The sequence below is a fragment of the Megalobrama amblycephala genome, linkage group LG21 (genome assembly GCF_018812025.1).
Source record: "Megalobrama amblycephala isolate DHTTF-2021 linkage group LG21, ASM1881202v1, whole genome shotgun sequence".
Lineage (NCBI taxonomy): Eukaryota > Metazoa > Chordata > Actinopteri > Cypriniformes > Xenocyprididae > Megalobrama > Megalobrama amblycephala.
In genome coordinates, this window is record NC_063064.1 from 12,650,080 (window position 1) to 12,677,258 (window position 27,179).

The 27,179-nt window shown below is 37.9% G+C and overlaps 1 protein-coding gene across 5 annotated transcripts in view; it reads left to right on the forward strand.

Annotated features, from left to right (window-relative positions):
- LOC125256605 (chemokine-like protein TAFA-1) overlaps nt 1-26,781 on the forward strand; it is a 240,557-nt gene extending 213,776 nt beyond the window's left edge. For 3 of the 5 annotated variants that reach the window (XR_007182147.1, XR_007182150.1, XR_007182149.1), the window contains 3 exons: nt 11,158-11,282; nt 16,043-16,129; nt 24,713-26,781. Coding sequence is in view for 1 of the 5 variants with exons in the window: in XM_048172734.1 (XP_048028691.1) it covers nt 11,158-11,282; nt 24,713-24,730 (143 nt within the window). In the remaining 4 variants the exon portion in view is untranslated. Of the gene's footprint in view, nt 1-11,157; nt 11,283-16,042; nt 16,130-17,238; nt 18,607-24,712 lie in introns of those variants that run through there. The other 2 variants (XR_007182148.1, XM_048172734.1) reach the window with 2 other exon arrangements.
- The last annotated feature ends 398 nt before the right edge of the window (nt 26,782-27,179 follow it).

Here is a 27,179-nt window from a genome sequence, read left to right on the forward strand (position 1 = left end):
AGAAGAGAGATAGATGAGAAGAGATAGATAGATAGATAGATAGATAGATAGATAGATAGATAGATAGATAGATGAGTTTGAATGATAGATAGATAGATGAGAAGAGAGATAGATGAGAAGTGATAGATGAGAAGTCATAGATAGATAGATAGATAGATAGATAGATAGATAGATGAGAAGTGATAGATAAGAAGTGTAAGATGAGAAGAGAGATAGATGAGAAGTGATAGATGAGAAGAGAGATAGAGAGATAGATGAGAAGTGATAGATAGATAGATTGATAGATGAGATGTGATAGATAGATAGATAGATGAGAAGTGATAGATGAGAAGTGTAAGATGAGAAGAGAGATAGATGAGAAGTGATAGATGAGAAGAGAGATACAGAGATAGAGAGATAGATGAGAAGTGATAGATAGATAGATTGATAGATGAGAAGTGATAGATAGATAGATAGATAGATAGATAGATAGATAGATAGATAGATAGATGAGTTTGAATGAGTTTGAATGGCTCAGTAATAGTACATAGAATGGAAGCTTCATTGAGTTTAATGGGCTTCAGTGTGTTTAGATTTGAATTTTTGACAGTTGGAGTTTGATGGAATGTTCAGATTTTCAATGGGAGTCAATGGGAGTTTTTTTCAGTTTTAATCAGCATTTTTAGGAAAACCGTAAGTCGGATCAGTCTGAAAAGATATAGCACACTAAGTCAGAACAGTCTGAAGGTCTAGTCCGAGTTTGGTGGTTGTAGCTTGAACAGTCTAGGAGGAGTAGCATTTAGAAATTTAGTCTAAGAAGAATAATAATAATAATAATAATAAGCTTAAGACGTAGATCAATAAGTTGGCTTTTTCAAGCCAACTTAATAATAATAATAATAATAATAAGCTTAAGACGTAGATCAGTAAGTTGGCTTTTTCAAGCCAACTTAATTACTGTACAAAAATGTACAAAAACCTCAAAAGTTTACAATGTTCCTTTAGAATTATGTAGTAACTCTTGAGTTATTACTATCCAATACTTTACAAAAACCTCAAAAGTTTACGATGACTTCAGTAGTTACTAGAGAGTTATCATGTTTCTCACTTTAGAATACTGATCCAAATAATTAGTAATTCCTTCTGAAGGATTTGGTAATACTTCAGTCATTACTAGTGGGTTACCATGATCTTCACTTTAGAATTAATTATACATTATGCATTATTCACATTAATTATGAGCATGCATATAGTAGTTCTTAGTAGTTCTCTGGGAGGTATGAACAAAATAATAGTTACTGATTAGCTAATAGTGAACTACCACTTTCAACTGAGCACTATTACTTACTAATTCATTAATCAGAGTTTCTCGTTAGTTAATAGTAGTTACTAGAGTGTTAATAATGCATTACTCATTTGTTCCTGTGTAGTTATTCATTAATGAAGGATCTGTATTCTAAAGTGTTACCTAAATGATATCATTTATGAACAAATCTAAATTAACAAATTCAGTTCAAATCATATTTTTAGCTGAGATGAAATCATCACAATGTCATTTAGCAACTTTTAGCAACAAATCGACTTGCCTTTAGCAACTTCCCCTGAAAATTAGATGGCAACACTGCTCACAATTGAGACTTTTCTTCACAATTGCAAGTACATTTCTCACAAATGTGACCTTATGTCTCACAATTGTGACTTTATATATCACAGTTGTGGTTTTTTATAGCATTATTGCGACTATTTATCGATCTCAGTTGTGACTTTATCACTTTGTCTCACGGTTGTAACTCTGTATCTCATAATTGCAACTTTTTATCTTGTAATTCAGACCTTGTATTGTAATATTATATGTTACAATTTGAACTTTATTTACCAAAATTGCAACTTTATTGCAATTGTCACTTCATATATACAATCTCACAGTTTTCACAATTACAATCTCACAGACTTTTCTTCACAATTCCAAGTTTATATCTCACAAATGCGACCTTTATATCTCACAGTTGTGACTTTTTTATCCCAGCTGTGACTTTATCACACTTGCAACTTTGTCTCACAGGTGTGTTGTATCTTTTGATTATAACTTTTTATCTTGTAATAAACCTTGGTAACACTTTAACCCTTAAATGCATGACTGTTTCGCCAATCATTCTTACATATTCGGGTCTTTATCGACCCGGATCTATGTCTAACACGGAAGGATCTCTACCTGTCGCGATAGTATAAAACTCCTCTGATATTAGAGTAACAATTACAGAAGAATAAAATAAGTCGTATTTTGTTACCTTTTGGAGCTTGAAAGGGCTCAGTTTGAGCAGATATTTTATGCCATCACCACTGTCCTCATCAGAGCTCATTTCCCAGTAAATTCAGCAAATAATGGGCTAGTTTTATGTTTGAGGTCACGAATATGAGCCCATTCGCAATCTCAAACATATTCTCAGAACTATATAATTTTCAACATCTTCAAAATCAATATTTCGATTGCTAACAGCTTCACCAGATCCATCCAGTAACAGTTACAGTCATATTTGATTGCGTTTAGTACTTACTCTGCAGTAAATTGCTGAACCATTTCATGTTTGTTTTATTATTTTGTTTTCTGTCTGAATGAGTCGTCACTTCAGCATTGTGTATCAGACATTGCCACCTTGTGGAATAAAGGTGAATTGCACTTATTCCGTCATCTAAGATTCAATTATTGTTGTGCAGAAAAAATATACGTACACTCTTACACACCTCGGGTCCACAATTTGTACAATTTTTACAAAAAATTAATACAAAAATAGGCATTCTTTTTTCTGTCTTGTTATATTCTTTATAATGAATTGATTGAAGAATACCAAGAAGGTTGATGTCTAACTTTAAAAAATGAACGAGGAGGAGGGTAGTGAATGACGTCCCGGGTCACTAAAGACCCGAGGTATGCATTTAAGGGTTAATTCGATGGTCCCTTTTGAACATTCTGTTGACTGTAAGTAACTTTGCAACTACATGTCAACTAGCTCTCATTAGAGTATTAGTAGACTGCTCAATATCTGCTAACTTTATTTTGATGGTCCCCCAAAAGACATTCTACTGACTATAACTTTGCAAGTCTACTAATACTTGTAGTCAACATAATTTGTTAAAGGGACTATCAAAATAAAGTGAAACCGCAACCTTATATTTCACAACTGCGACATTATATCTCACAATTGCCACTTTATATCACAATTACACATTAATGTTAATCACAACTTTTCATCCAGTAGAATGAAAATGTTCCTGCCAATTCACAGCTGACTAACAAATCATGACTGTTATGTAACTAACCTAACCTACTGGCTATTAGGGGATCTGCCCTTTCAATGTGTCCTGCCCACACTTCCTGTGAAAATAGAAAACAAGTAAATACAGAAAAGAAAACTGCACTTGTCAAACAAATTCACAGGGTTTTAAATAAGTTAGCAGCAGGCATCATAACAGTTGATTTTACATAGCATAATTTATGTGTTGAGAATTTTCTGAGCCTATAAATATTCCGAGATTGTTTTGTGCATTTGTTGAGAGCTGTGGACAGTTTGTCAGCATAATCGGCCAAACAATGCACTTGTCATAACACCACGGCTGAGTCAAGTGTTCCATTAAGAAGAACACACACACAAGCTCACTTCAAGCAAAAGATGAGGACTCTGAAGTCTATTCATTAAGAGTGGAGAGCTTTGACAGGGTTGTGATTGAGAGGCCTTACATTGCTCTTTGAATCTCTAATCAAGCCACACTTCTTCCTCCGTGTAAAACACTGACTAATGGCGACTAACGGCACTCCATTCCTTCTGAGGTCAGTCTTCTCTGACCCTCAGACAGGGACCTGATCTCGGCTCCCCGTTAATTACACCCCAGGTTCATTAGAGCTGCTCTGCTCGCCCTCTGACCTTATCCGGCTTTATTGCAACCGTTACCTGTGCCTACTCAAAAAAGAAAACACAGTTGATCCTTCCACACCAAGAGCCCAGCAAAGGCCTTATTTAATCAGCAAGGTCATTAACAGACAGCTTCTCTGGGCAGGTAAAGAAAGAGAGAGTGGCTGGAGTGGATTTAAAGAGCGAGTTCATTCTTCACTTTGATGACGTGCAGGACAGCAAAGGGAGGGGAAGGAGGGGGATGGCCATTATCTGCACTGATGTATCGATCCGGATCCCCGGCGCAGTGAATTAACACCTGCAAGAAAAGCATGAGAATTTAAAGTGTAATTGCTTAGCGCTCTTAATCTCTGCTGGAAGTGATCGATTGAGTGACATTGGGAAAACGCAGTCTGCTGATGAATTCATCTAGGAGACCCTGGTGTTGTCATAAAAAATTTAGATGATTGCAGATTGTTTACAGAAAATTAGACACTTTTAGATGCTGTAATTGCCATTATTTTACACATTACTATTACTAATTAATTGAAGTCAAGTCAAACTTTATTTATAGAGCACAATTTTACACAAATGTAGTTGATCCAAAGTGCTTTGCAGTGATATGAAAATGTAAAAGGATTTTAAGGATATATTAATTATGGCTAATTTATTTATATATTTAGATATTCCTGGTGTCAAGGTTAATTATATGAGAAAAAAATATATTATTTTTTTTCAGTGAGACCATACATAACCATGCCATTTCTCATTATGGTTCCTCAAGGTGCTTCCTTCCACAGATGACTGACAGATACTTTGTCACTCTCACTTTTGCTTTTGAATGACCATGTGTATGTGTGTAAGTGTCACCTCTGCGTCAGTGATGGACAACATTGTGTGATGTTAATGACAGACACTTTGACAGCGTGATTTATTTAATGCCAGGCGACGAGCGGCATTGGCTGATACCTGACAGGGCTGCCAACCTGCGTGCTGTTCGGGTTCACAGATCTACAAGCACTCCAAAAGGTCCACATCTGCTCCCAATCATACAGCACTTAGGATGATCAAGGACCTTCTCTAAATACAACCACAAACCATTACAACACAAACTGGAAAAAAATGATCTCAAATCAGCCTAAAAGAGTCAACCTCCACCTACACTTCCTTCGTGGCAGCGACTCTAGGAAGACGGATGACCAGGAAAGTGCGACCTGGGCCCCACGGGTCCTGCTCTGCTCCAATAATCCACTTTTTCTTGCCTTCTCCTGGGAGGAAACACTATCCTGCTGAGGCTACGATGGCAAAAAAGTTGCTGAAATTGTGACTTTGTGATGGCTGCGAGGATCCAGAAGAGGGCAAGATGCTGGGGGGGGACCATATAAGGATCAAAGCCCGGTGAGAAAGGCCTGTCTTCCCGGCTGAGAAGGTCATCTGAATGGGGTCTGGCTTGGATCCAGACAGATAAAAGTCTGAGAGCAAAAGCACTGACCCTAGTGTCCTCTCTCGTGGGCTCTTTTCTGCTCGCCAAGTTTGCGATAGAAAGAGAGAGAGCGAGCCATCTGTCAGATGGGTCAAACGCTGGTACGGCAGACATCAGACCATTTGTCTCACTTTGACTCTGCTGTATCCACACATTTAGGGACTGGCAGTAAATGCTGAACGTGTCTTCTGGAGTATTCCAGAATTTGGAGAAAATCACTTTGAGTTCAGTCATGTTGTTAAAGTTGTGTAAAGTTGTTTTAAGTTGATACAGCAAAAAAATATTGTGTACTATTTTTAAATACAGAAGATATCATTTAAAATCACAGAATCTTAGTTCAAGCTATAGTACATTATGAAATGTGTATTGATAAAATGATTTTGAATTGCATAATTAAGCAATATCACATGAGTTGAAGCGAAAGCAGAGAGTAGACGGCATAATTGTTAGTGTTTTTATAAAACAGTTCAATACAAAAGAAGTTGATGCTGAGTAAATTACATTTCAGACAAATTTAGCTTGTTAGTTTTGTATATTTTGGCTATGGCAGCAAAGCATTTCCAAATAAAGTCACAGCAGAATTAACTTTAGTGAATATTCAAGCAATTCACAGTAGTTGCACTGAACTGGTTGAGTGAATGATTCAGTGACTCATTCATAAAATCAGTGGACCTGTACCCACACTTTGCACTTTACCATTTGTCTACTTATATGTAGTACATATCATATTTCTAGTATTTGGATAAGTGTTCAATTGAAGCCTGCATATGTGTGTAGAACTTTTGATTACCCAATGGGACACACAACATAGTGTTGTAAAAATGGAAGTAAAGTTTTTACAGAGCTTTATTTACACATTTTAATACTTAAAACAAGTAACTTGAAATTCTATAAACATGTTTTGGCATTTTCAGACCTGGGACAGTCTTGCGCACCTACGTTCTGTCACATGCACATGCTTTCAAGTGGCCAAGACCGCAAATGTTGGCATTGGGACAGGCCCAGTCACAAATCAGTGTTTTGAAATGAATAAGTGAATGATTCAATGACTCTCTCATAAAGACACTCCCTACATCCCAATTTGCATACTATCCACCTAAAAGTATTCAAGATCTTAAATTATATATAGGATGGATATTATGCAAAGTAGCTCATTGTCTCCCACTTGTTTTGTTAATTAATGTATTAGCCTTTGAACGAATTGGTTAAATGAATGATTCAATTAATTTTATTGTAAATTTACTTGCCGTATTGATGTAACCCGCAGAAAGAATCTCAAGCCAATCAAATTCGAAGGATGGGAACTAACTGTTCTATGATCAAATGTATATATGTAAATTGAACTTTGATGTGATTATTTCCAAACAGCATGCACTTGCGCTGTACGTAAATTTAGCAACATTCTGCTCACACTGTACACACCTTAGTGCTGTAAATACAATTCATTTTTGTACAAAAAATGTCTCACATTTCATACTCTCTGTTAGGCCAGAATTTTAATCTGGGCTTCAGGGTTTCCATCATTGTTCTCTTCCATGGAATTGATTTCTTTTTCTCTATTTTTTGCTCTTTGCCTTTTGCAGGTATTCATTATTTTCATTTTCAAATGGCGTCAACATTCAGAGTGTCGGAATATAAATCCTTCAAGCCTGGTAATGAAAAAGAGGCTTGTTGGTGCCTTTCCTCTCTGAGCTCAGGAACATTACATTTGAGAGCAAGCACCCTGTGGCAAAACACCTGTGCAATATCTGCTCTTAAAAGAACTACAACATTTTGTGTAGTGTCATTCTGCGTTTCAGATCTATTTTTCACATTTTTGCCAACTTTGTCCAGTCAAGTGGGTGTTTCCATTCATTTTTTCTATGAAACATGACATGTATTTTGAAGACGGACTATGATAACAAAACTAATATCTCATCCCTTCCGTGTATGACTAACTGCAGGTGTTCTTCCTGCGCAACACAACACAATCGCCATGTATCTGAAACCTAGAAAGAATGTGGATACACCCCTGCTGACCGCTAATTGCTTTGTGATTAAGATGGTACACAGTAAAACTGAGCTGTACAGAAAGTGGCAGGTAAAGAAACAGGAAGAGTCTGTGGTAATCACTCTCCATCCTGTTCAGACCAGAGGGAGTTTAGTGTTTAATGAACCTTGGGCTAGTGTGTGCACCGCACATGAGAGTGAGGAATTATGGGACAGATAACGCTGTCGGGTTTGGGTATCTGTGGTGGCTATTAGGCTCATATCTACAGTAGGTGGCGTATTAGTCAAATGGTAGTGTGAGTGTTTGTGTGATTTGAGAAAAAAGTAGCTTTAGATAGATAAATATGTGACCTGATCCATCATTTTAAAACATTTTGTCCCAGAAACACACAAGCACTTATGAAACCTTAAGTAAGTAATTAAAGGGGTAGTTGATTATGATTTCACTTTTTTAACTTTAGTTAGTGTCTAATGTTGCTGTAAAGTTACGGCGCTCAGTGCAAAAGGAGATATTTTCTTTTAAAGAATTCGTTGTTTAAGGACTACAATAGACGGCTGGTAGGGACTATAATGAGCTTCTTCCGGTTTAGTGACATCACTAACCCTAAAATTTACATAAACCCTGCCCCCGAGTACACGCAACAAAGGGGGCGAGGCCATGTTGGGCTGCTTTAGAGAAGAGGAAAAGTTGTTGTATTAGAGTGTTGTTGCCATGCCATCATTTTATACCAGACTGCTTCACAAACGAGGGTCAATTCAACGCTGGATTTACACAAAAGATTAACATGATGGCACATGCTAGTCGATGAGTTGAATCAACTCCTCAGCAACTACATAAATTTATCCACTAACTATTCAGAAATGTCCAAATGCATTCTAAAAGTTGTAACTTCTTCCTGAGTCTCTCCATCAGCGTCCGACTCCGGTTTGAACAATGTAAAGCTGAACATTGTTACTGACAATCATGATTATGGCTGCGTGAGATTCTCCAGCTTTGTTGTTGAGCAACCGAAGCGTGAGCTGTTAAAGCTCCGCCCTCTTTTGGAAAGTGTGCCTGGAGCAGCAGCAGCTCATTTGCATTTAAAGGGACACACACAATAACGATGTGTTTTTGCTCACACCCAAATAGGGGCAAATTTGACAAGCTATAATAAATTATCTGTCGAGTATTTTGAACTGAAACTTCAGAGTCACATTCTGGGGACACCAGAGACTTATATTACAGGTCCCCTTTAAGTAAAAATATTGAAATAGTATAAATATTTAGCAATATATTTATAATTTTAGCTATATGCTACTTTCTTAAGTTCTTTTTCATGAGCTATGGACACTGAATCACAAACTGATGAACCGGTTCACTGAAATGAACCATCTGAAAGAATCTGTTCGGACATCCCATCAGCACTTTCCTGGTAAATTTAACATCAGGTGATGATGTTCACAAGGTGTTTCATCGATGTAATTTTGCAGTTTTAACACTGATTGAGCGATTACATGAGAGATACATTTTAAGTCATAGCTACTGTAGCTTTCTACATACCCTATGATTTTCATTTTGTTTTTGTCATGCAATAACTAGTAGTAAAGAGGAAGAGATGATCAGTTCACTCAGCAACAGTGATCTGTCACGCCACATTAAAGAGCATCAAAATGACATTTGTTGTTAAATTTCATATTAAAATTGGCTTAATTTGAAAGCTGGATTATGTGGGTTTAAAAAAATATCCAAGGTTGTTTTTGGTTTTATTTTTTCTCCACTAACTACATATGTCGTGAACAGGTATTTTATCCAGTTACTGGAACTTGAATTTAACCCTGGCTTGGCTTTCTCACTTTTTCTATACCAAAAGTGCAAGCTGTGTATCGGGCCTACTGAGAAAAGTAGAATGAGGATTTCACAAAGACTGAAAATCTGCTGTTAAAATCTGAGGGATGTAAAGCAGTGAGCTAAGAGTGTGTTTGTGAGGAGAAAAGAGTCAGCCTCTGCTTGGATTTAGCTGAAGCTAGCGAGTGAGGATTGCGCTAAGACTTTATATTGATTAATTTTTACCTTTTAACCTTGGTGACAGACAGCAAAGATAATGTACAGAATAATGAAATCTAAGTTGGACTTTTAACCTTCAAATCCCAAACAATTTACCTCAGAAAATCCTCTTCACTGCAGCAAGAACAAGAACAGTTGACAGCTGAAAAGAGGGTTTGTTGGTAGACAGACTTAAAGGGATAGTTCACCCAAAAATGAAACTTGTCTCATCATTTACTCATATAGACTTCTTTCTTCTGAGGAAAATAAAAGAAGATATTTAGATAGATAAAAAGATACATATTTGTATGACCAGCACAGAAAAAGTCATTGAAACTCTTGGTTTTAAAAAATCACCTTACCTTTATACTGTTTAATTTCAAAAATACGGTCATTGAAATGATATCCCAGTGTGATATTAGTGTGCTGGTTTGAAAAAGACGTTACACTGAAACTGTAGGAAAGATTTTGAGAGCTCGTTTCGTCAAGGGAAAACATGGTGACTTGAGGCAGCCTCCATTTCTGTCGTCGCCACATTTCTTTCTCCTCCCTCTGTAGTGTGCAGCAGTGAATGCTATATATATATTCGAAACCCATGCTGATTAGAAGTGTTTTTTTTTTCATGTTTTGCATTTAGCCTGAGAGAATATATTCAGCAAATGTCATTCAGTAAATATTTATGTCATAATACACTGAATGCCTTTTTTAATTTAATGTAATATCAAATTAAAATAAAAGGCTTTTCACATTGTACGTACTTAAACCTGGGTTACCAATCCTGGATTATGATTCCCGATTCTAGGATTTACTTTGAATTACCTTGCCAAAGTTGTACAATACGGTACTAGAATATTAAAACAGATTGTTTAGCAGCACAAAACCAATCATAAACTAAATATTTCTTGCCTTATGTTTAAGCTTTGTTCTTCCATGTGCTCTTTCAGGGAACCCAAAATAGGCAGAACGGATTTACATGGTGACATTTTCACAGACGGACAATCAAATTAAAACCGGTCACGTACCTGTCGCGAGTTCAATCAATGTTATTGACCTCATAAATATGCAAATAAGAATGATAACCCAGGGTTACAAAAGTACAGTGTAAAATCTTGAAACCTGAATGTCCAGGATTAATTTGTAACCTATGATAAATTTGAACAGCAAGTTTCCATCCAAAGCTGCGATTTATCAATTTAACTTGCACACAAAATTGGAATATCGCATAAAACATTTGCGAATAAAGCACCTTTTCCATCCCATGTGTTACAGAGAGCAAAATTGTCACCTCCTGGGAAATAAGTGCAAAATAACTGTAATAAAAATGGATGTTTCTGCAGTCGCGGAAGTCTTTTTTGTACATCATTCATGCTCTTCAGAGCGTGCCGGCAAAACTCAATAAATGCTGGTTAGTCCAGTTATCCAATCACATCCTCTGTTGAGACAAAGTCACATGAGTTTTTTGTCACACATCACATTCCATGTGCATGTCTTCTTATTATATCAAAAATGTATCTGCCTCAATTGACCGCATATGTTCTTTATGTACATTTTTAGAATTTATGCGCATCTTGGTGTTTCCACACAGTTTTTTTTTATGCAATATCCCAAAATACACATAAAAATAGGATGATAACAATGTTTAGAATAGCCTGGAATAATGGTTTAAAGTGCAAAAAGCCAAGAAGTGTCACATTGATAAAGATCAATTTAATAAATCAGATATACACTTAATTTTTCAACATGTTTGAAACCTTGTGTGTGTGTGTCTGTGTGTTTGTGTGTGTGTGTCTCTGCAGCCTCCATCGTGATTGGGAAGTGGTGGTGTGAGATGGAGCCGTGTCTGGAGGGAGAGGAGTGTAAGACACTACCAGACAACTCCGGATGGATGTGTTCCTCTGGGAACAAGATCAAGACCACGAGGGTGAGGGCACGGAACATGCATTTCACACACACACACACACACACACACACACACACACACACACACACACACACACAATTTTATCTGATAAATAAAATAAAAAAAATTAAAAAAAAGTAAAAGGTTAAATCAAATATAAATACAATCTTCTTTACAGTATGTTCTGAAAACAGACGTTTTACTAGTTAAATGATTCAGAGACAAGAAAGATTGTTTTGTTAGATGGTGAGACACGTAACTCTGGACCTCACTAACCTGTGTATTCTTCATGATGTGATGTGGCGGTAGCTCGTGTTCAGAAGACACATCTTCTTCATTTAGTCCTATTATAAAGGATGCTGTGCAGAGTTCAACTTAAGAAATAAGAAACTAAATAACAAGTTTAAGCCATTAGGACACAGACAGAAATAAACTAAACATCATAACTCTGACAGGAAGTATGCATGACACAATATTAAAACTTGATGAGCAGATCAGTATTCCCATACGCTGATTCAGTAAAGAGGTGACAGACAGCGGATCTGTGAGAGTCATGTGACAGTGAACACAAGTAGATAGTATTACAGGGGGTTTGGTCCCTTCTTGGCATCTGCACGTGTTTAAACTATCCCAAGCCCTGCTTATGGGAATCCGATGGTGGCCGGATGATTTTCGAGATTTCCAAGGTAAGATCATGCATACAAACCTAATGAACCAGAGAAAGCACTTATTAGTGTAAAAATATCATTAAATAGAATTCATAAAATAATGTGCCCACCTATGTCAAGCTTAAAGGGACAGTTCACACAAAAATGAAAAATCTTACGCATGCTTGTTGTCCCATATGCTTTTCATTTTTATATGTAACTAGAAATTTCATTATGTAACTCTTGCCTTACAACAACCGTAATTGTGGTCCACATGATATAAGTGCTATATTTAGGGTCTGTTTGCACAACACCGTTTTCAAGTAAAAATAGAAAACTTTTTATGCGTTTTGCCCATTTATTTACACAACAGCATGCTTTTTCTCTGAGTAAAGCCCACAGTATAGTTCACTTTTTATGCGTACGCGAGGGTGAGCATACAGTGCGCGTGATGCGTATTTCGTCATCAGAAGAGTACGCGTGTACTGTATGCGCACCGCCGGATTTTTGTAACCGTGCGCATTTAATTTTTTGCAGTAATTAATTTATCCTCAAGGTGGCAACCGTGGCCATGGGGGCATCGATTTGCAAGGTAGTAGGGCTGTAACGATATGCGATATGAAACCGAAATCGCGATACGCAGGTCCACGAACCTGTATCGCGATGTGAGAAGGCAGAATCGCGACACACCCCTTCCAACTCCCAGAGTTATCCTTCCTGTCCAGATCCAATGCTACCACATTTTTAAATTACTATAAGTATTAGGGGTGTAACGATTTATCGTAGATGGTGTGTCTCAATCAGCTCTCTAGTTCAGTAAGTGTTTCGGGCACACATTGAATCTTGCAAGCAGGTTTAAACGTTTCTCATGTCAGTCTCTTGCATGGTCGCGTGAGAAAAGTCGTGGCTTTCTTTCACCGCAGTGCACAGCAACAGCTGTGCTCACAGAAAAGCAAAAGACGCTTGCGATGCTTTGCTTTAAGTTAGGGGCCGTTCACATATTGCGTCTTTTCCGCGTGCAAGTCAGTTATTATTTTCAAATGTAGCCGGGCGGCAGGCGCGCTCATAATGGGATCAACGCGGTCGCGACGCGCATTCAATTCTCAACTTTTCAGAATGCCGCAAGCGCACCGCAGGTCGTGTGACAAGAATCAACCGATCAGCTATGGCCTTTCCGTAACAAAACATCAAAAGCTCAGCCGAACAGCTGATCATAGCTGTTCATGGTGGTTTTTATATCTTATCTCCATCAATATATCTCATAGTAAAACTAATGCAAGGGCTAGAAATCATTTATCCTTTGCAGAAACATCCTGATCCTCTTGGAGAGCTCAGTTCATGGTTGCATAGCAACGACCGACGCCACAGGAGCGCAAGCGCTTTGGAAAGAAGGAGAAGCGGTGCGGCCGCGCCTTCCACGCGTTTTTAGACGCGCTATGTGAACGGCCCCTATTCATTCATCAAAAGTTCATGTTAAATTTAACATTTTTTTCAGTGACAGACAGCCCTATTCAACTGTTAATTTGAATACAGAAGGTTTTTATTAAAATTTTATATTTATTTATTTTATTGAAATGTGATCTTGTATGTACAACAAGGAAAATTATTGAAATTTGTTTGTTTTTTTAATAAATCTTGTTTGAATTTCAGTTTCATTTTGTTCAAAATATCGTGATACGTATCGTATCGTGAACTCTGTATCGAGATACGTACCGTATCGTGACCTGAGCGTATCGTTACACCCCTACAAGGTAGTCAAAGAAAATCTGCATAAACAGAACAGACCAGAACACATGCAAGCTACAGGGACGATGGAGGCCAACATAGATGACAGATTGTGCGAAGAGGTTAGAAAGTACCCTCATTTGTAGAAAGAATACAAATATTTACATGGGTTCGTGGCGAGAGACTGCTCAAAGTGCTCATGAATGCCTGTGTACACGTACAAGTCAAATGAAGTATACTTTGCAAGGCTATGCGTTCGACTGTGCGTGCATACACGAGCGTGCGCCTACACGATCATACGCAAAAAAAGATGAAGCATACCCAGGGCTTTAACAGCAAAACTGAGAATCTTTGAAAACGGTGGCGGCATGCACATGCGTATTACATGTTTTGTCTATCCAGCTTATTTTTTAAAGCAGTCGTAAGGTCTTTCCTGTGAATGTGTGAGATTTCCGATTTATTAGCCACTATAGGGAAATAACAAGAAGAATATCAAAGTGCAGTAAACTGTAAAAATAAAGGTGGATAGGCATGCGCGTTTGGTGTGAGTGCTCTGTAAAAGAATGCGTATGTGCACAGGCGTAGTCTTTCTTTACAAAGTGACATTGCCAACAACTTGTCTAGCATGTGTAAAACACTATTTTAGTCATTTTCGCGGATCTGTGTGAATGGGGATACATCGTTGTTGTGTAAATGTACCTTTAGAGTCTTCTGAAGTCATATAATAGATTTGTAAGGAACAGATCATAAGACCTTCATTATTTACTGATAAGTCATTATTCAAAACTTCAATACTCAATCACTGATAATCTTGCCCCAAAGCTCACGTCTGGCCCAAGTTTGCATCCATTTTTGTTTAAAATCAAATACAGACTATCACATTTGGTTACTGCACACACAAGAATCAGTGCCCATTTAGCATCTAATGCACTATTTTGGAATTTGAATGTGGGTAAGTTAAAGGTTTGATCTGTACCACAGTTGCCATATCCTGGGTGCCAGCCCGAACCCCGCCCACAAAATTTTTTGGACGGGAAGTTCGGTCTGGACTTGATCCATTGTGGAGTAATTATGCTCGACTCCCAGAAGGCCGAGCCAATCAAATTGCCAAGGCGGGCTTTAATCGATGATGGACAGGCTATCTGCGGTTACGTAACCACCCACGTCATCAAAGAGCGCTTGGGTTGAATTGGTTTTCACCAACGATGACTGCAGCTGGAGAAGTAAGATGTTTAGATTCCGCTATTACGTCTGTAATAAAAGAAATCGACAGCGCATTAATTTTAAAAGACGAACAAAGAACCGCAATCAAGGCATTTGTCGATGGGAAAGATGTGTTTGCCGTCCTTCCAACGGGATTCGGCAAAAGTTTAAGTACAAGTTCAACATACGTCACTTACTGCGTTGCTCTGATTGGTTGTAGGTTTCAATCCAATTGAGTGCAGAGGTTTTTTTTTTACTGGTTCGGTTAAGACACGCCCCATAATTTAAGTGCAATGGAGCAGTATCAGACTCACATTCTGCCTAGAATATGAGTATGACGAAGTCAGGCTAGGGTTGCCAGGTTTTCATAACAAAACCCACCCAATTGCTACTCAAAACCCAGTCAAGTTTCAGAGGGGTCCCTCAGTAAAAAAAAACGCATTCCGGGGGGTAAAATCCACGTTTTTGGCTGGGTTCCCTGGTAAAATTTGCATTCCAGGGGCTAAATATCACGTTATTTGGGGTCGCTTCAACCCGCGGAAGTAGAATTAAAGTAGTCCAATTTCCCGGGAAAACCGCGGACTTAGCAACACAGATCTGTACCTCACAAATAATACAGTATTATACAGAAATATAGCATACAAATCATATGGACTACTACTTTTTTGTTCTTATTTGGTGCTTGACAGATCCTGATCGCTATGACTCATTGCATGGCAATACTTTGTGTAACAATTCTTCAAAGATTTCTATTTTTGTGTTCCATGTTAAAAAAAATAAAAAAATAAAATGGGTTTAGGACAACATGAAGGTGAGTAAATTAGGAAAGCAAAATTTACATTTTAAGGTGAATTAATGGTCATACTTTATTTTGATGGTCCGCATTAGACATTCTACTGACTGACTTTGCAACAACGTCAACTTACTAACCCGAACCCTATACCTAACCCTAACAGTCAACTACTGTCTACTAATACTCTAATGAGACTTAGTTGACATGTAGTTGCAAAGTTACTTATAGTTTGCAGAGTGTTTAAAATGGACCATCAAAATAAAGTGTAACCGAATTATTTCTTTACTTCTTATTGAGATTAATCAAAAGAAAAGAAAAAAACTGTAACGAAACTTAATTAATGTAAATTAATAGGAGGGGGGAAATGCTCCTGATATTAAACTTCGCTTTTTTCTTCATATCTGCTTTCCCAGAACACCCAGCCATATTCAACTTTTTAGCTCTGAGGGCCACCAAAACTGGCTCACCAGAAGCTCAGCGGCGTCCTTCTCCTCATCAAGGTTAGTGTTTCCATTTTTTAAACATCTTGAGCCGTATGATTAGGCTTGCACATTTTAATCACTGCTCATCAACATCATTACACTCCCAAACATAATTATTGCTGAGTCAGTGTTTGTGTTTGTGAGCATATTTATATGCTGCGGATGATTAAAAAGCCACAAATATATTCCTCCTCCAGTGTCTATTCTCCCGTCAGCGTAATTTATAAGCACGCGCATGCACTAACATAATGAAAAATGTGAACGCGGTAGTCGGTGCAGTAATTACCGAATACAATCCGATGAAGAAACAGATGCACAAGCAAACCGTCTATGTCGTGTGCAGTCACACACTCCAAAACATACTGTGCTGTTGTTCTAATACAGCATAATTGTGTGCATGAAAACACGCAGTCACACACACCCATACAGGGACACACTCAAATTAATGAGCATGCAAACACTCACACACACAGCAAAAAGGGCTCAAGCATGACCATGTAGTGGGTAATAAGCGCATAACGCTGAAATCAGTATTTTGCCTCGTCGTTTGCTTCCATTGTCTCCCATTTTGTAAGCTCCTGGGCATGGCGAGGATTTGATTACCATGTTTGTTTGTGGGTTTCCCGACATTATCCCATTATCTTTGAGGTATTCAGGGTGTGTTTGTGTTTGTGCATGTGCGTGTGTGAAGGTTCGCACTTCCTGTTTGAGTAATGTGCAACCTCCAAGCCTGGAGTGTCTGATCTGCCCCACTGGAGAGTTGGTATCCAGCTTTCTGTAAACACCTTTGACCATCTTGCTGGCTCGGTCACCCTTCATCCCCCATCCCGACCCTACACTCCCTCCCGATCCTTTTTTAAGGCAATCTGGCCACGTTCGTCTATGATCAGAGCAAACAAAAAGCAAAGCTAAATGTTTAAACCATCACTTGCAGTATTTGGTTTGCTCTGAAAACTTTTACTTTGCGGTTTAAGCACTCACGCTTACACACACAAGCTTGTTTACTCACAAACGCTGGTATGGCGTCCATTCTCGTTTTTTCCTTTTTCAAATTGGCATGTGAGTAAGAAAAAGCCAGAGCGTGTGCCTGACAGCCTTTTTTCTCTTTTTTTCTTTATGTCTTACAGAGAGGGATCCCTCCTTGCCTGTAGCTCCAGACAAGGCAGGCCTCTTTTGAGGAAGGCACACAGTGAGAGAGGCTGAAAGACACCCTCACCCTACCTGTTCCTAATGGCTATATCGTTCAGTTCCTTTATATACAAACAAAATCGATGCGTAAACAAGAAGACGAGGTTTATCCCCCAGTTTATGTTTACCTTCATCTGCCTCATTTGAGAGGAGAGATGGGCTCAGTCTGTAGCTACTATACAGCAGGGAGCCATTCACTCCAGGCTGGATGAATCGCCTCAGCACTGGCCCCTAATACCAGCTGGTCTCGAACGTCAGAGGCCAGCAAAATTTGGCATAAGCATCAATGTCTCATTAGTATTCATAGGAATAGAAAATATGTTTGAATGGACACCGAAGTTTACAATGTGGACATACTGACAGCATCTAAAATGTATTTACTTACGCACAGATTTAGAAACATAAAAATCTAATTTATTCATATTGCATTTACATTATACATATATGTGTAGTTGAATTTTACAATGATCATCTTAGAGTTTAGGCTTGTATAAGTGATGAAATACTTTGAAACAAGTAGGGCTGCCCCCGACTAAAATTTAGTAAGTTCATTTAAGCCATTAGTCGACTAATCGCGGGTTTATATTAATTTAATTATTTAAATATATAACGAGGAGAATACTAAACCATAATGAGCGTTTAATGTATTTTGGCATAATATAGCCTATTCCACGCTCAAAGCACCGCCAAAAGTAATGATTATGAATGTGTCGGCAAAAGAATAGCAAGGAGTCATTTTAATTATTTATTAATAACCTAGTGTTTTCTGAATCAGCATCGGATGCAAAGATGAAGTTGTCGATGATGCCTCACCATTTCCGCAGTATAGTGAATGCGCCTATTGAGAGAAATGTACCTTACATACGGATTACATAACCATCTTTTCTATTTCATTTGGTTCGTTTAAAAGTAGAAATTTTGAGCTAATTTTTGTGATGCACCCCTGTTCAGGGAGGCTGAGATGGCAGAAATCACATCCTGTTTGTTTTCTTTATTTTACAAAGGCACAATTTTGGTATTGTTAAGTTTTAAGTTTGGTATTTTGAGTTTATACAAATAAAAGTAGACCCTTTAGAGATTCTAATGATGTTTTACTCTTAACTCTTAGCATTTTAAAGCCTCCATGCCTGCTCTATACTTCAGCTTCCACACTCTGCACAAACACTTGGATATGCGTCTAATAATAGCGCTCATTTATCTAGGTTAACCCTTAAATGCATACCTCGGGTCTTTAGTGACCGGGACATCATTCACTACCCTCCTCCTCGTTTATTTTTTAAAGTTAGACAACAACCTTCTTGGTATTCCTCAATCAATTCATTATAAAGAATATAACACGAAAAAAATCATAAAATTATAAAAGAATGCCTATTTTTGTATTAATTTTTTGTAAAAATTGTATAGGGTCACTAACGACCCGAAGTGTGTATGAGTGTACGTATATTTTTTCTTCACAACAATAATTGAATCTTAGATGACGAAATAAGTCCAATTCATCTTTATTCCACAAAGTGGCAATGTCTGATACACAATGCTGAAGTAACGACTCATTCAGACAGAAAACGAAATAATAAGAAAAACATGAAATGGCTCAGCGATTTACTGCAGAGTAAGTACTAAACGCAATCAAATATGACTGTAACTGTTACTGGATGGATCTGGTGAAGCTGTTAGCAATCGAAATATTGATTTTGAAGATGTTGAAAATTATAGAGTTTTGAGAATATGTTTGAGATTGCGAATGGGCTCATATTCGTGACCTCAAACATAAAACTAACCTATTATTTTGCTTAATTTACTGGGAAATGAACTCTGATGAGGACAGTGGTGATGGCATAAAACATCTGCTCAAACTGAGCCCTTTCAAGCTCCAAAAGGTAACAAAATATGATTTATTTTATTCTTCTGTAATTGTTACTCTAATATCAGAGGAGTTTTATATTATTGCGACAGGTAGAGATCCTTCCGTGTTAGATATAGATCCGGGTCGATAAAGACCCGAATATGTAAGAATGATTGGCGAATCAGTCATGCATTTAAGGGTTAAAATTAGAGCGAACAGCCATGTAAAGTTGCTGCTACTTACATGTTTCAAATGATAAACGAACGTTTGGAATTCCTGCCCGTCATACTGTAATTACCACAAGGAATTGCCATTGTCGATCTTGTCCCTCACGGACTGTTTTTTTTTTTTTTTTTTTTTTTTGCTGTGACTAACTGACTAATACATTTTTTGATCGACTAAACCTTGTCTAGTCGACTAACGATTAGTCGACTATTAGGGGGCGGCCCTAGAAACGAGTTGAACATGGCAGCAGAAATCACAAAGCAAATTTGTGAGATAAATAAGGATTAGTTCACTTTAAAATGAAAATTACCCCAAGCTTTACTCACTCTCAAGCCATCCCTGGTGTATATAATTTATATTATATTAATAAATATCCTGATGCATCTAAGCTTTAAAATGGCAGTAAACGGGTCCAACGAGTTTGAAGTTCAAGAAAGTGCATCCATCCAAAGCAAAACGTACTCCACACAGCTCCGGGGGTTAATAATAATTAGCGAAGCAATGCATTTGTATAAGAAAAATATCCATATTTAACGAGTTATAAAGTAAAATGTCCAGCTTCCGCCATACCGCCTTCCGTATTCAACTTACGAAGAAAGTGTAATGCCTCTTTATACTCTTTAGGTTTATACTCGTTGGACCCGTTCACTGCCATTATAAAGCTTAGATGCGTAAGGATATTTATTAATATAACTCTGATTGTGTTTATCAGAAAGAAGAAAGTCATATACGCCTAGGATGGCTTGAGGGTGCAAAGCTTGAACTAATCCTTTAATCTTAATTTATTGTTAATCTTCAAAATCAAACTTCAAAATCAACAATCAATCAAAATGAGTCCATGAATTCAGTATTATATTAAGCTGAAAGGATTCAGAAGAATTTTGTATGTCTCTAAAGTGTGAAATGCATACATTTTAGATGCTGTCACTATATGTTAATAGTGTGCATTTCTGTCTATGCACAATGTGCATGTACTAAAACCACACTGTACTGAGATCTCGTTGAAATAAAGGGTATGTGAGCATTCAATCAATTAGTTCTGTAAACTCTTTTTCTTTTCCCTTAAAGGATTAGCTTTAGTGTTTTATGATAAATTCTGTTATCGACATTCTCTATTCTGCATGCTTCACATACAATTAAATGTTTACAAGGAAACAGCATGTTCAGTTCTCAGAACATTCTGAGAAAGTGTAATGGCTTGCTGTTTCCTCTCTGAGACAGATTTGGTCAGCAAGTATGTCTCTGAGACACGTTCTTAACAGAAGGCTTTTTACAAGATACCTGTACCATTCAAAGAATCCCATCTGTGTGGCTTTTCAGAGCAAAAGTTATCTGCCAAGTGATGGTTTAAGATTAAATAATATGATGATTAAGTCTGCTTATCCCAAGAGTCCTGTTAAACCCAGAGCCTTGACTGTATCTGTATCTCTTTCAGCTGTCAGTGTCACATTAAATTAATTCTAACACATTCATGCTGTCTGGAGTCTTGCTGTATGCTATCCTCATTTAAAAGTCACATTCAACAGCAACATAATCTAAACAAGATTACATTTTTAGTAAATGGAGCATGCTCAACAAAATTGAAATATCATTTGTGAATTCAAATGCAAAAGGTGTACAACAAATTTCTTTGGGATGTGCTTTGAACTCTGAATCCAGCCAATCAATGGAAGCAGTAGCAGACAGTAGAGGACACCTGAGCAGAAATGGAGGAAATATGGCAGCATTTGCATAGAGTCCACTATAACAAACCGCACTGGGAGAGACAGAGCCATACATACCGCAGACAGCCGAAGACAAATTGCATCAGGGTCACTATACTGCTTCTTGCGTAGTATGTGGGGGATGGAAGTTGCAAAGCATGCAAAAGCATTTATTTTGGGGAGGAAAGACAAGGAACATTTGGCTTAGAACAAAAGACAACAGAAATGACTGTCAGGGTTTACACGTATATAAAATAAACATCAAGTCCAACAAATTGGATTATTTTAAACAAAGAGATTTTTGCATCCATTGTCAAAGAAGCAGCTGTTTTCCTTGTGTCTCATTGGAGGAATGCCACAGAAGTGCAGGATATTACTGATGTTAGCCAGGGTGCTGTGTATGGTGTGATGCCATTGGCTGGCTAACCTCTTTTGATTGGCATGAACTGGTCCCTTTCCAGAAGGGATTTGTTATGATGGGCAGCTCCTCCTCCTCAGCCGTGCCTTGCCCAGAATGATGGGAGCACGTGGAGCGTAACTCTGCCGCATGATAGCTGTCTATCTGTTGGGTTATGGGGGGCCCCAAGGGGTACTTCTAATTTCTGTCCCCAGTCACTCTCTCTGTCTCTGTCTATGTCTCTCTCTCAATCTGTAGCTCACACCTGGTTGCCTTCCTCCGCACCAAGATGGGGAAATGTCAGCATATGCTTTATGCGCTGAGGGCGAAGCCACAGGCTTGAGCATTTAATTAGCTTCATTGCACTACTGACATCACGACTATATGATAAAAACGCCACCTAGCTGGATGGATGGATGAATGGATGCTTTGGAAATATTATCTATAAAACAATCATGCCAGTAAAATACTGAGAGACAGACAGACCGATCGATCGGTCTCAAATCGGTCACAAATCGGTCACAAATGGTCACACTTTAGACTTTAGTTTATGGTCCAATTCTCACTATTAACAAACTATTAACTATGACTTATGCCTCAATAAATCCCTATTTACTGCTTATTTATAGTTAGGTAATTTTTAAGTTTTAGGTATTGGGTAGGATTATGGGATGTAGAATATGGTCATGCAGAATAAGGCATTAATATGTGCTTTATAAGTACTAATAAACAGCCAATATCCTAGTAATATGCATGCTAATAAGCAATTAGTTAATAGTGAGTGTTAATAGTGAGTAAAGTGTTACCAGACAAAGGAACAAATCCACAATGTTAGGTTTCTTTTAATCACAGTTTGTTCCACCTAGCGGCTTTTAGTCCCCTAGTTGGTACAGTAAAGCCTCCTAAAGAGTATTAAAGGTATAGTTCACCCAAAATTGAAAATTACCCCATGATTTAGTTACCCTCAAGCCATCCTAGGTGTATATGATTTTGAAGGCCAAAAAAGTGCATCCATCGATCATAAAACATACTCCACATGGCTCCACGGGGTTAATAAAGGCCTTCTGAAGTGAATTGATGTGTAAGACAAATATCCTTATTTAAAACTTTATAAAGTAAAATAACTTCTGCTTCGCAGCACACAATGCCATGATGTTCCACACAGTGCCATTATGTACTACATTATGTCCTATGCCAGTGGTTCCCAAACTTTTTTGCTTGGAGTACACCCTGAAGGGATTACCATCCTTCTGCGTACCCCCTCTCTTCCATTTCGACTGCAGTCACACCTGCATTAAGGGACAATATTTGCCCCCTAAATTGATTTTCCAGTGCATTTTTTTACCTTTATGAATAATTTTATAAAATAAATAATGTTTTAAATAAAAAATGTTCAATAGAGAAATATGCAATGATGGTAAAACTAAGTAAACCTTTTAAATATTAAACTAAAACCGCCAGCAGGTGGCAGCAAGTCACTGTTTTTATGAGTGAGTCATCGAGTCATTCATTCAGTAACGAAGCAAGTGGCTGTGAATGAATCATTGAATCATTGACTCTCACGATTCGTTCAAAGCCACAGAATTGTTCGCGAAACAAGAACGCATGTGGATATTTGGGAACAATTGCATTCTTGCTCGTTATCAATATTAAATACAAGAACTCACACAAGGTATGTTTTTGTATCGAAGAAAGTTTGAGTCTTAAATCGATATCAATCCACTATCTGTGTCTATATTTGTTCTTCATGCGAGTAAGTGCTAAATCCCCACTTTTACAAAGGTGCATTGTCGAGAACGGCAGTAATTTAACGTGATTTAAGGCAGCAGAATCTGCACACAATCTATCGTATCCATGCTGCTTCTGTGGATACAGTCGTTTTTGACTGCAAATGATGAGGTAATTTGATTAAATGTACTGGATTTATGACATTTTGGCATTTAGAAATACATGCTCGATTTTAATAATATTTTAAGGTCGAATTAAATGAACTACTCAGCATTTTGTTCGCGTACCCCCTTTTGTCACCTCCCAGTTTGGGAACCGCTGTCCTATGCTATAACTCGTAGTATGTCATGTCATTGTACTACATTGCGGAAGTTAACGCTTTTTAGCCGTAAGTCAAATGCGAATGCCAGAAGTTCGTTATTTTACTTTAGTTTTAAATAAGGATATTTTTATTTATTTTTATTTAGCTTTTTTTTGCAGGGCTGATAAAAACAAAAGGTATTTGGTCGCAAAAAATTAGGAGTCGCATTAGGAGTGTTACAATTTGCTCCACTTAAACTATATTTAAACATTCAAAGTTTAAGCCCAACCATCCTATACTTAATTTTCCGTGTTCCACTCTGTTTTGCACACTTTAAAGCCTTTCAAAGTATTCTCCTTTGTCCATGGGCGCAGAAAGATGCATTCGTCGTGTGCACACTTTGTTTTCAAGCGCTCAAGTCATTGGCGTATGTGCTGTTCTTCTTCTGCTCTTTTTCTTCTGCTCTTTTTCCTGTTGTGGCGATTAGCAAACAGTGTTGTATTACGGCGCACGCCCCCTTCTGGATTGGAGTGTTAATCACCTGTGACTGTATTCGTCACCTGATTGCATGCACCAAGCCTGGATGGATGGATGGATGGATGGGGCGTGTTTGTGATTTTTTTTTTTGTGATCACGTTCCTTCAGCGACAAGCTTTCTCGGAAGCACATCAAAAGACAATTTGTGCTGACATAACATTGGCTAATCGTTAGTGACTGTGGCTGCTATCGTGCATTTCCTCCAGTCTGAGGAGGGAGAGGACAGATCGTTAATAACGGTCTGAGTGAAGCACAATGTTGCATTGAGAGCAAGACACACTTACCAGACAGACTAAATAGGGGTCCCTGAAGTCACAGAGAGAGGGATAGCGAAACAGGGAGGAAGAAAAGAATCTTATTTCCCTCTTGGCAATGCTACTGAGCTCTTTTCACTGCGCAGTGTAAACAGGGAACATACAGAAATGTGAGATGGCAGATGGGCGACCAACTGAACGCATACACATTCACGGACATAGTGCCAGTCGGTCCGTTACTGGTATGGATGTGCCATAGTAGACAAATTAAAATCATCTATACACAGACAATAGCTCCAGAGCTCAAATGAGCTTAATTTGTTGTTTTGAACATGTAAAATTCAGTAATTGCCTCTGAGAATCGTTCTTCACCTTTATTCTAAGCGTGCATTTTGTGTTTTCTCTTCCTTTTTGTCTGTTTTCAGATTCATCCCCGGACCTAACAAAGAGCTCCTTCACAGGCAGTGAATGTGGATTCTCTCTGTCAGAATGGACGAAACCATTGATTCAAAGGGGTGTTTGACTGGATTACCTGTGACTGAACAATAAAGAATGACATTCTTGGGGATAAAGATGAGATTTGCTCATTCGGTGCCAAGGAATGTGAAAAAATAGAAATAAAGCAGGCTAATCTGTGTTTTTGATCAGTGAGCCCAACACTGCGGACTCCGACGGCTGTCTCCAATTCTCTCTATTTTCTGCATTTCTCCTGACCACCTTTCTCCGGTTCTAAAGTCATACAGCTTAGGGGAGCCGTTTACTGGATTTCAAATTATATTTGAAGACTTTACCTCCCTAGGTAAACTGGACAATCCTGATATAAGCTGTGAATGACTGTATGAAGGATCATGATGGATAAGCATTGGTCTGTGAAAATGAGGTGGAAATCAATAGGAGATTTTTTCCATCCCTCCATCAGTTTGTCGTTCTGCCGTCCACGCTGGCTTTGGTAATAGACTGGGAGCTTCTGAAGCCCTGCTATTTCCCTCCACTTCTGAGTTTACCGCTCACCGCTAGTGTCCACACGTCGTTCGTTTTGGAATTCCCCCGGGTCAAAGGTCACCTCACTGTCTACACCTACTTGGGCCAGATATCTTTTTATTTGTCGGCATGCTCAGTGTATTTTGTGGGAGCTTTGTATTGAAAGTAACTGTATATATTTCTGTATATATACATATAGATACATATTAAAAGACATCATATGAAGATCTAACATGCCCTTAAACCTGTTTAGTGGGTTTGAATTAAGACTGTATTCATGGTTTTGGTTACTTGAACAAGAAGTACAATTAATCCCTAATTTAAGGCTGTCTGTGGAAATACATATTCTCTCGATGTAATGGAAATCCTGCATTTTTTGCTTAAAATGTTCCAAAACACAAAGGGGAAAATTCACTAAACAGTTGCAACACTTTTGCACATGATATTTGAGCACAAAAAACTTTTTTGGCACTTAAATAGCCCTAATTTATACATCATTGTCATTCATTTTCAGTGCAAATTATTCAGAAAACTCTATTTATATAGTGGAATTAAGGTTGTGCTTCTACCGCCAGCAAAAATCAGATGGTAAATTACTTGATTATGTATATTTTCTAGTGATCATTGCAGCAGTACTTCAAAATGTAATAATCAAATAATATAGAAGAGCAGCTGTGCAGAGTAGTTGACCACACTTTCATTGGTGCTGTAAAGTACATCAAATTATGGTACACCACTTTATCCTCCACAACCTACTACAGCATATGGAAGCAACCAGCGCCATCCACAGTTTTTGTGGGTCCATTTGTTCTGTTGTCTGATTTGTTAAATTCTTTAGTGAATCAGGTGCAAACAGTGCAAATACTTGCCTCTGTCGGCAGACGCAACTCATTCTTAGTGAATTTCCCAAAGATTTCAGTGTGATGAGGACCAGCCCAACAAAAGAAGCCACAGTCACCTATTGGAGCTTAGATAACCATTGGTAATTTCCTATAGGCAGTTCTAACTCAGTTCAGTTCAGTCCATGGTCCAGTTTGTTCTGTGCTGTTCTGAGAATAGATAGGCTTCATTATGCTTGTGTAGGTTTCATAAATACAACAAAATAGAAGACATTGAGCTTGTTTAAGATGATAATCATGATGATAACTAAACACTGGATCTGTGTCACTGGACAAAGACCTGATTCAGTTCAGAAAAATGAAGCCTTAGTTTGGTAGGGTCAGTGTCGCAAAATGTTGTTTTCTGGAGATAAAACTTATTTATAATGCTTGGCAGCTTATAATTTACAATTGCTATACCTCCACATGAATTATGAGGAAAAATTTTCATTCAAAATGTCACATTAAAATGTTCTAGTTTTCTGTGTAATATGTTTTCGAAAGTGCAAAAGGTCAGAGGAAAGGTGGGCTTCATTTCTCTTTACTGGCATCAGTAGACCTGCAATTACAGTAGCTCTGGTAGATAAACATGCAGCCTTATCAGAAGCAAATCAATATTAAAATGGTTTTCTATACACTGTGTCTACCTTTATGTCTCTATCAGTAATGCAGTTCTCTGCTGATTAACATGTTTTATTATTTAATTATACTGTTGTTGTTGACATTTTATGCATAATAGCGCCCCCTACTGTATAACAGTGAAAACACAGAAAGCCGGAAAATTCTGTGAATGGTGAGGAAGCATTGTCTCATAAAGGACAAGAAAAAAGAGTTAATTGAGTAACTTACATTTTAGACACAGTATTGCCAATTACTTGGTCTATTTTCTCTCCGACAACAAAAACCATTCCAAACAAAACCACAGCAGAACAGTTGTGCATTTCCAAGCAACACAGAGTAGTGGCTTTCCTGAATGAATCAGTGTTTTTGAATGAATCACTTGAGTGAATAATTCAATGACTCACTCTTAACA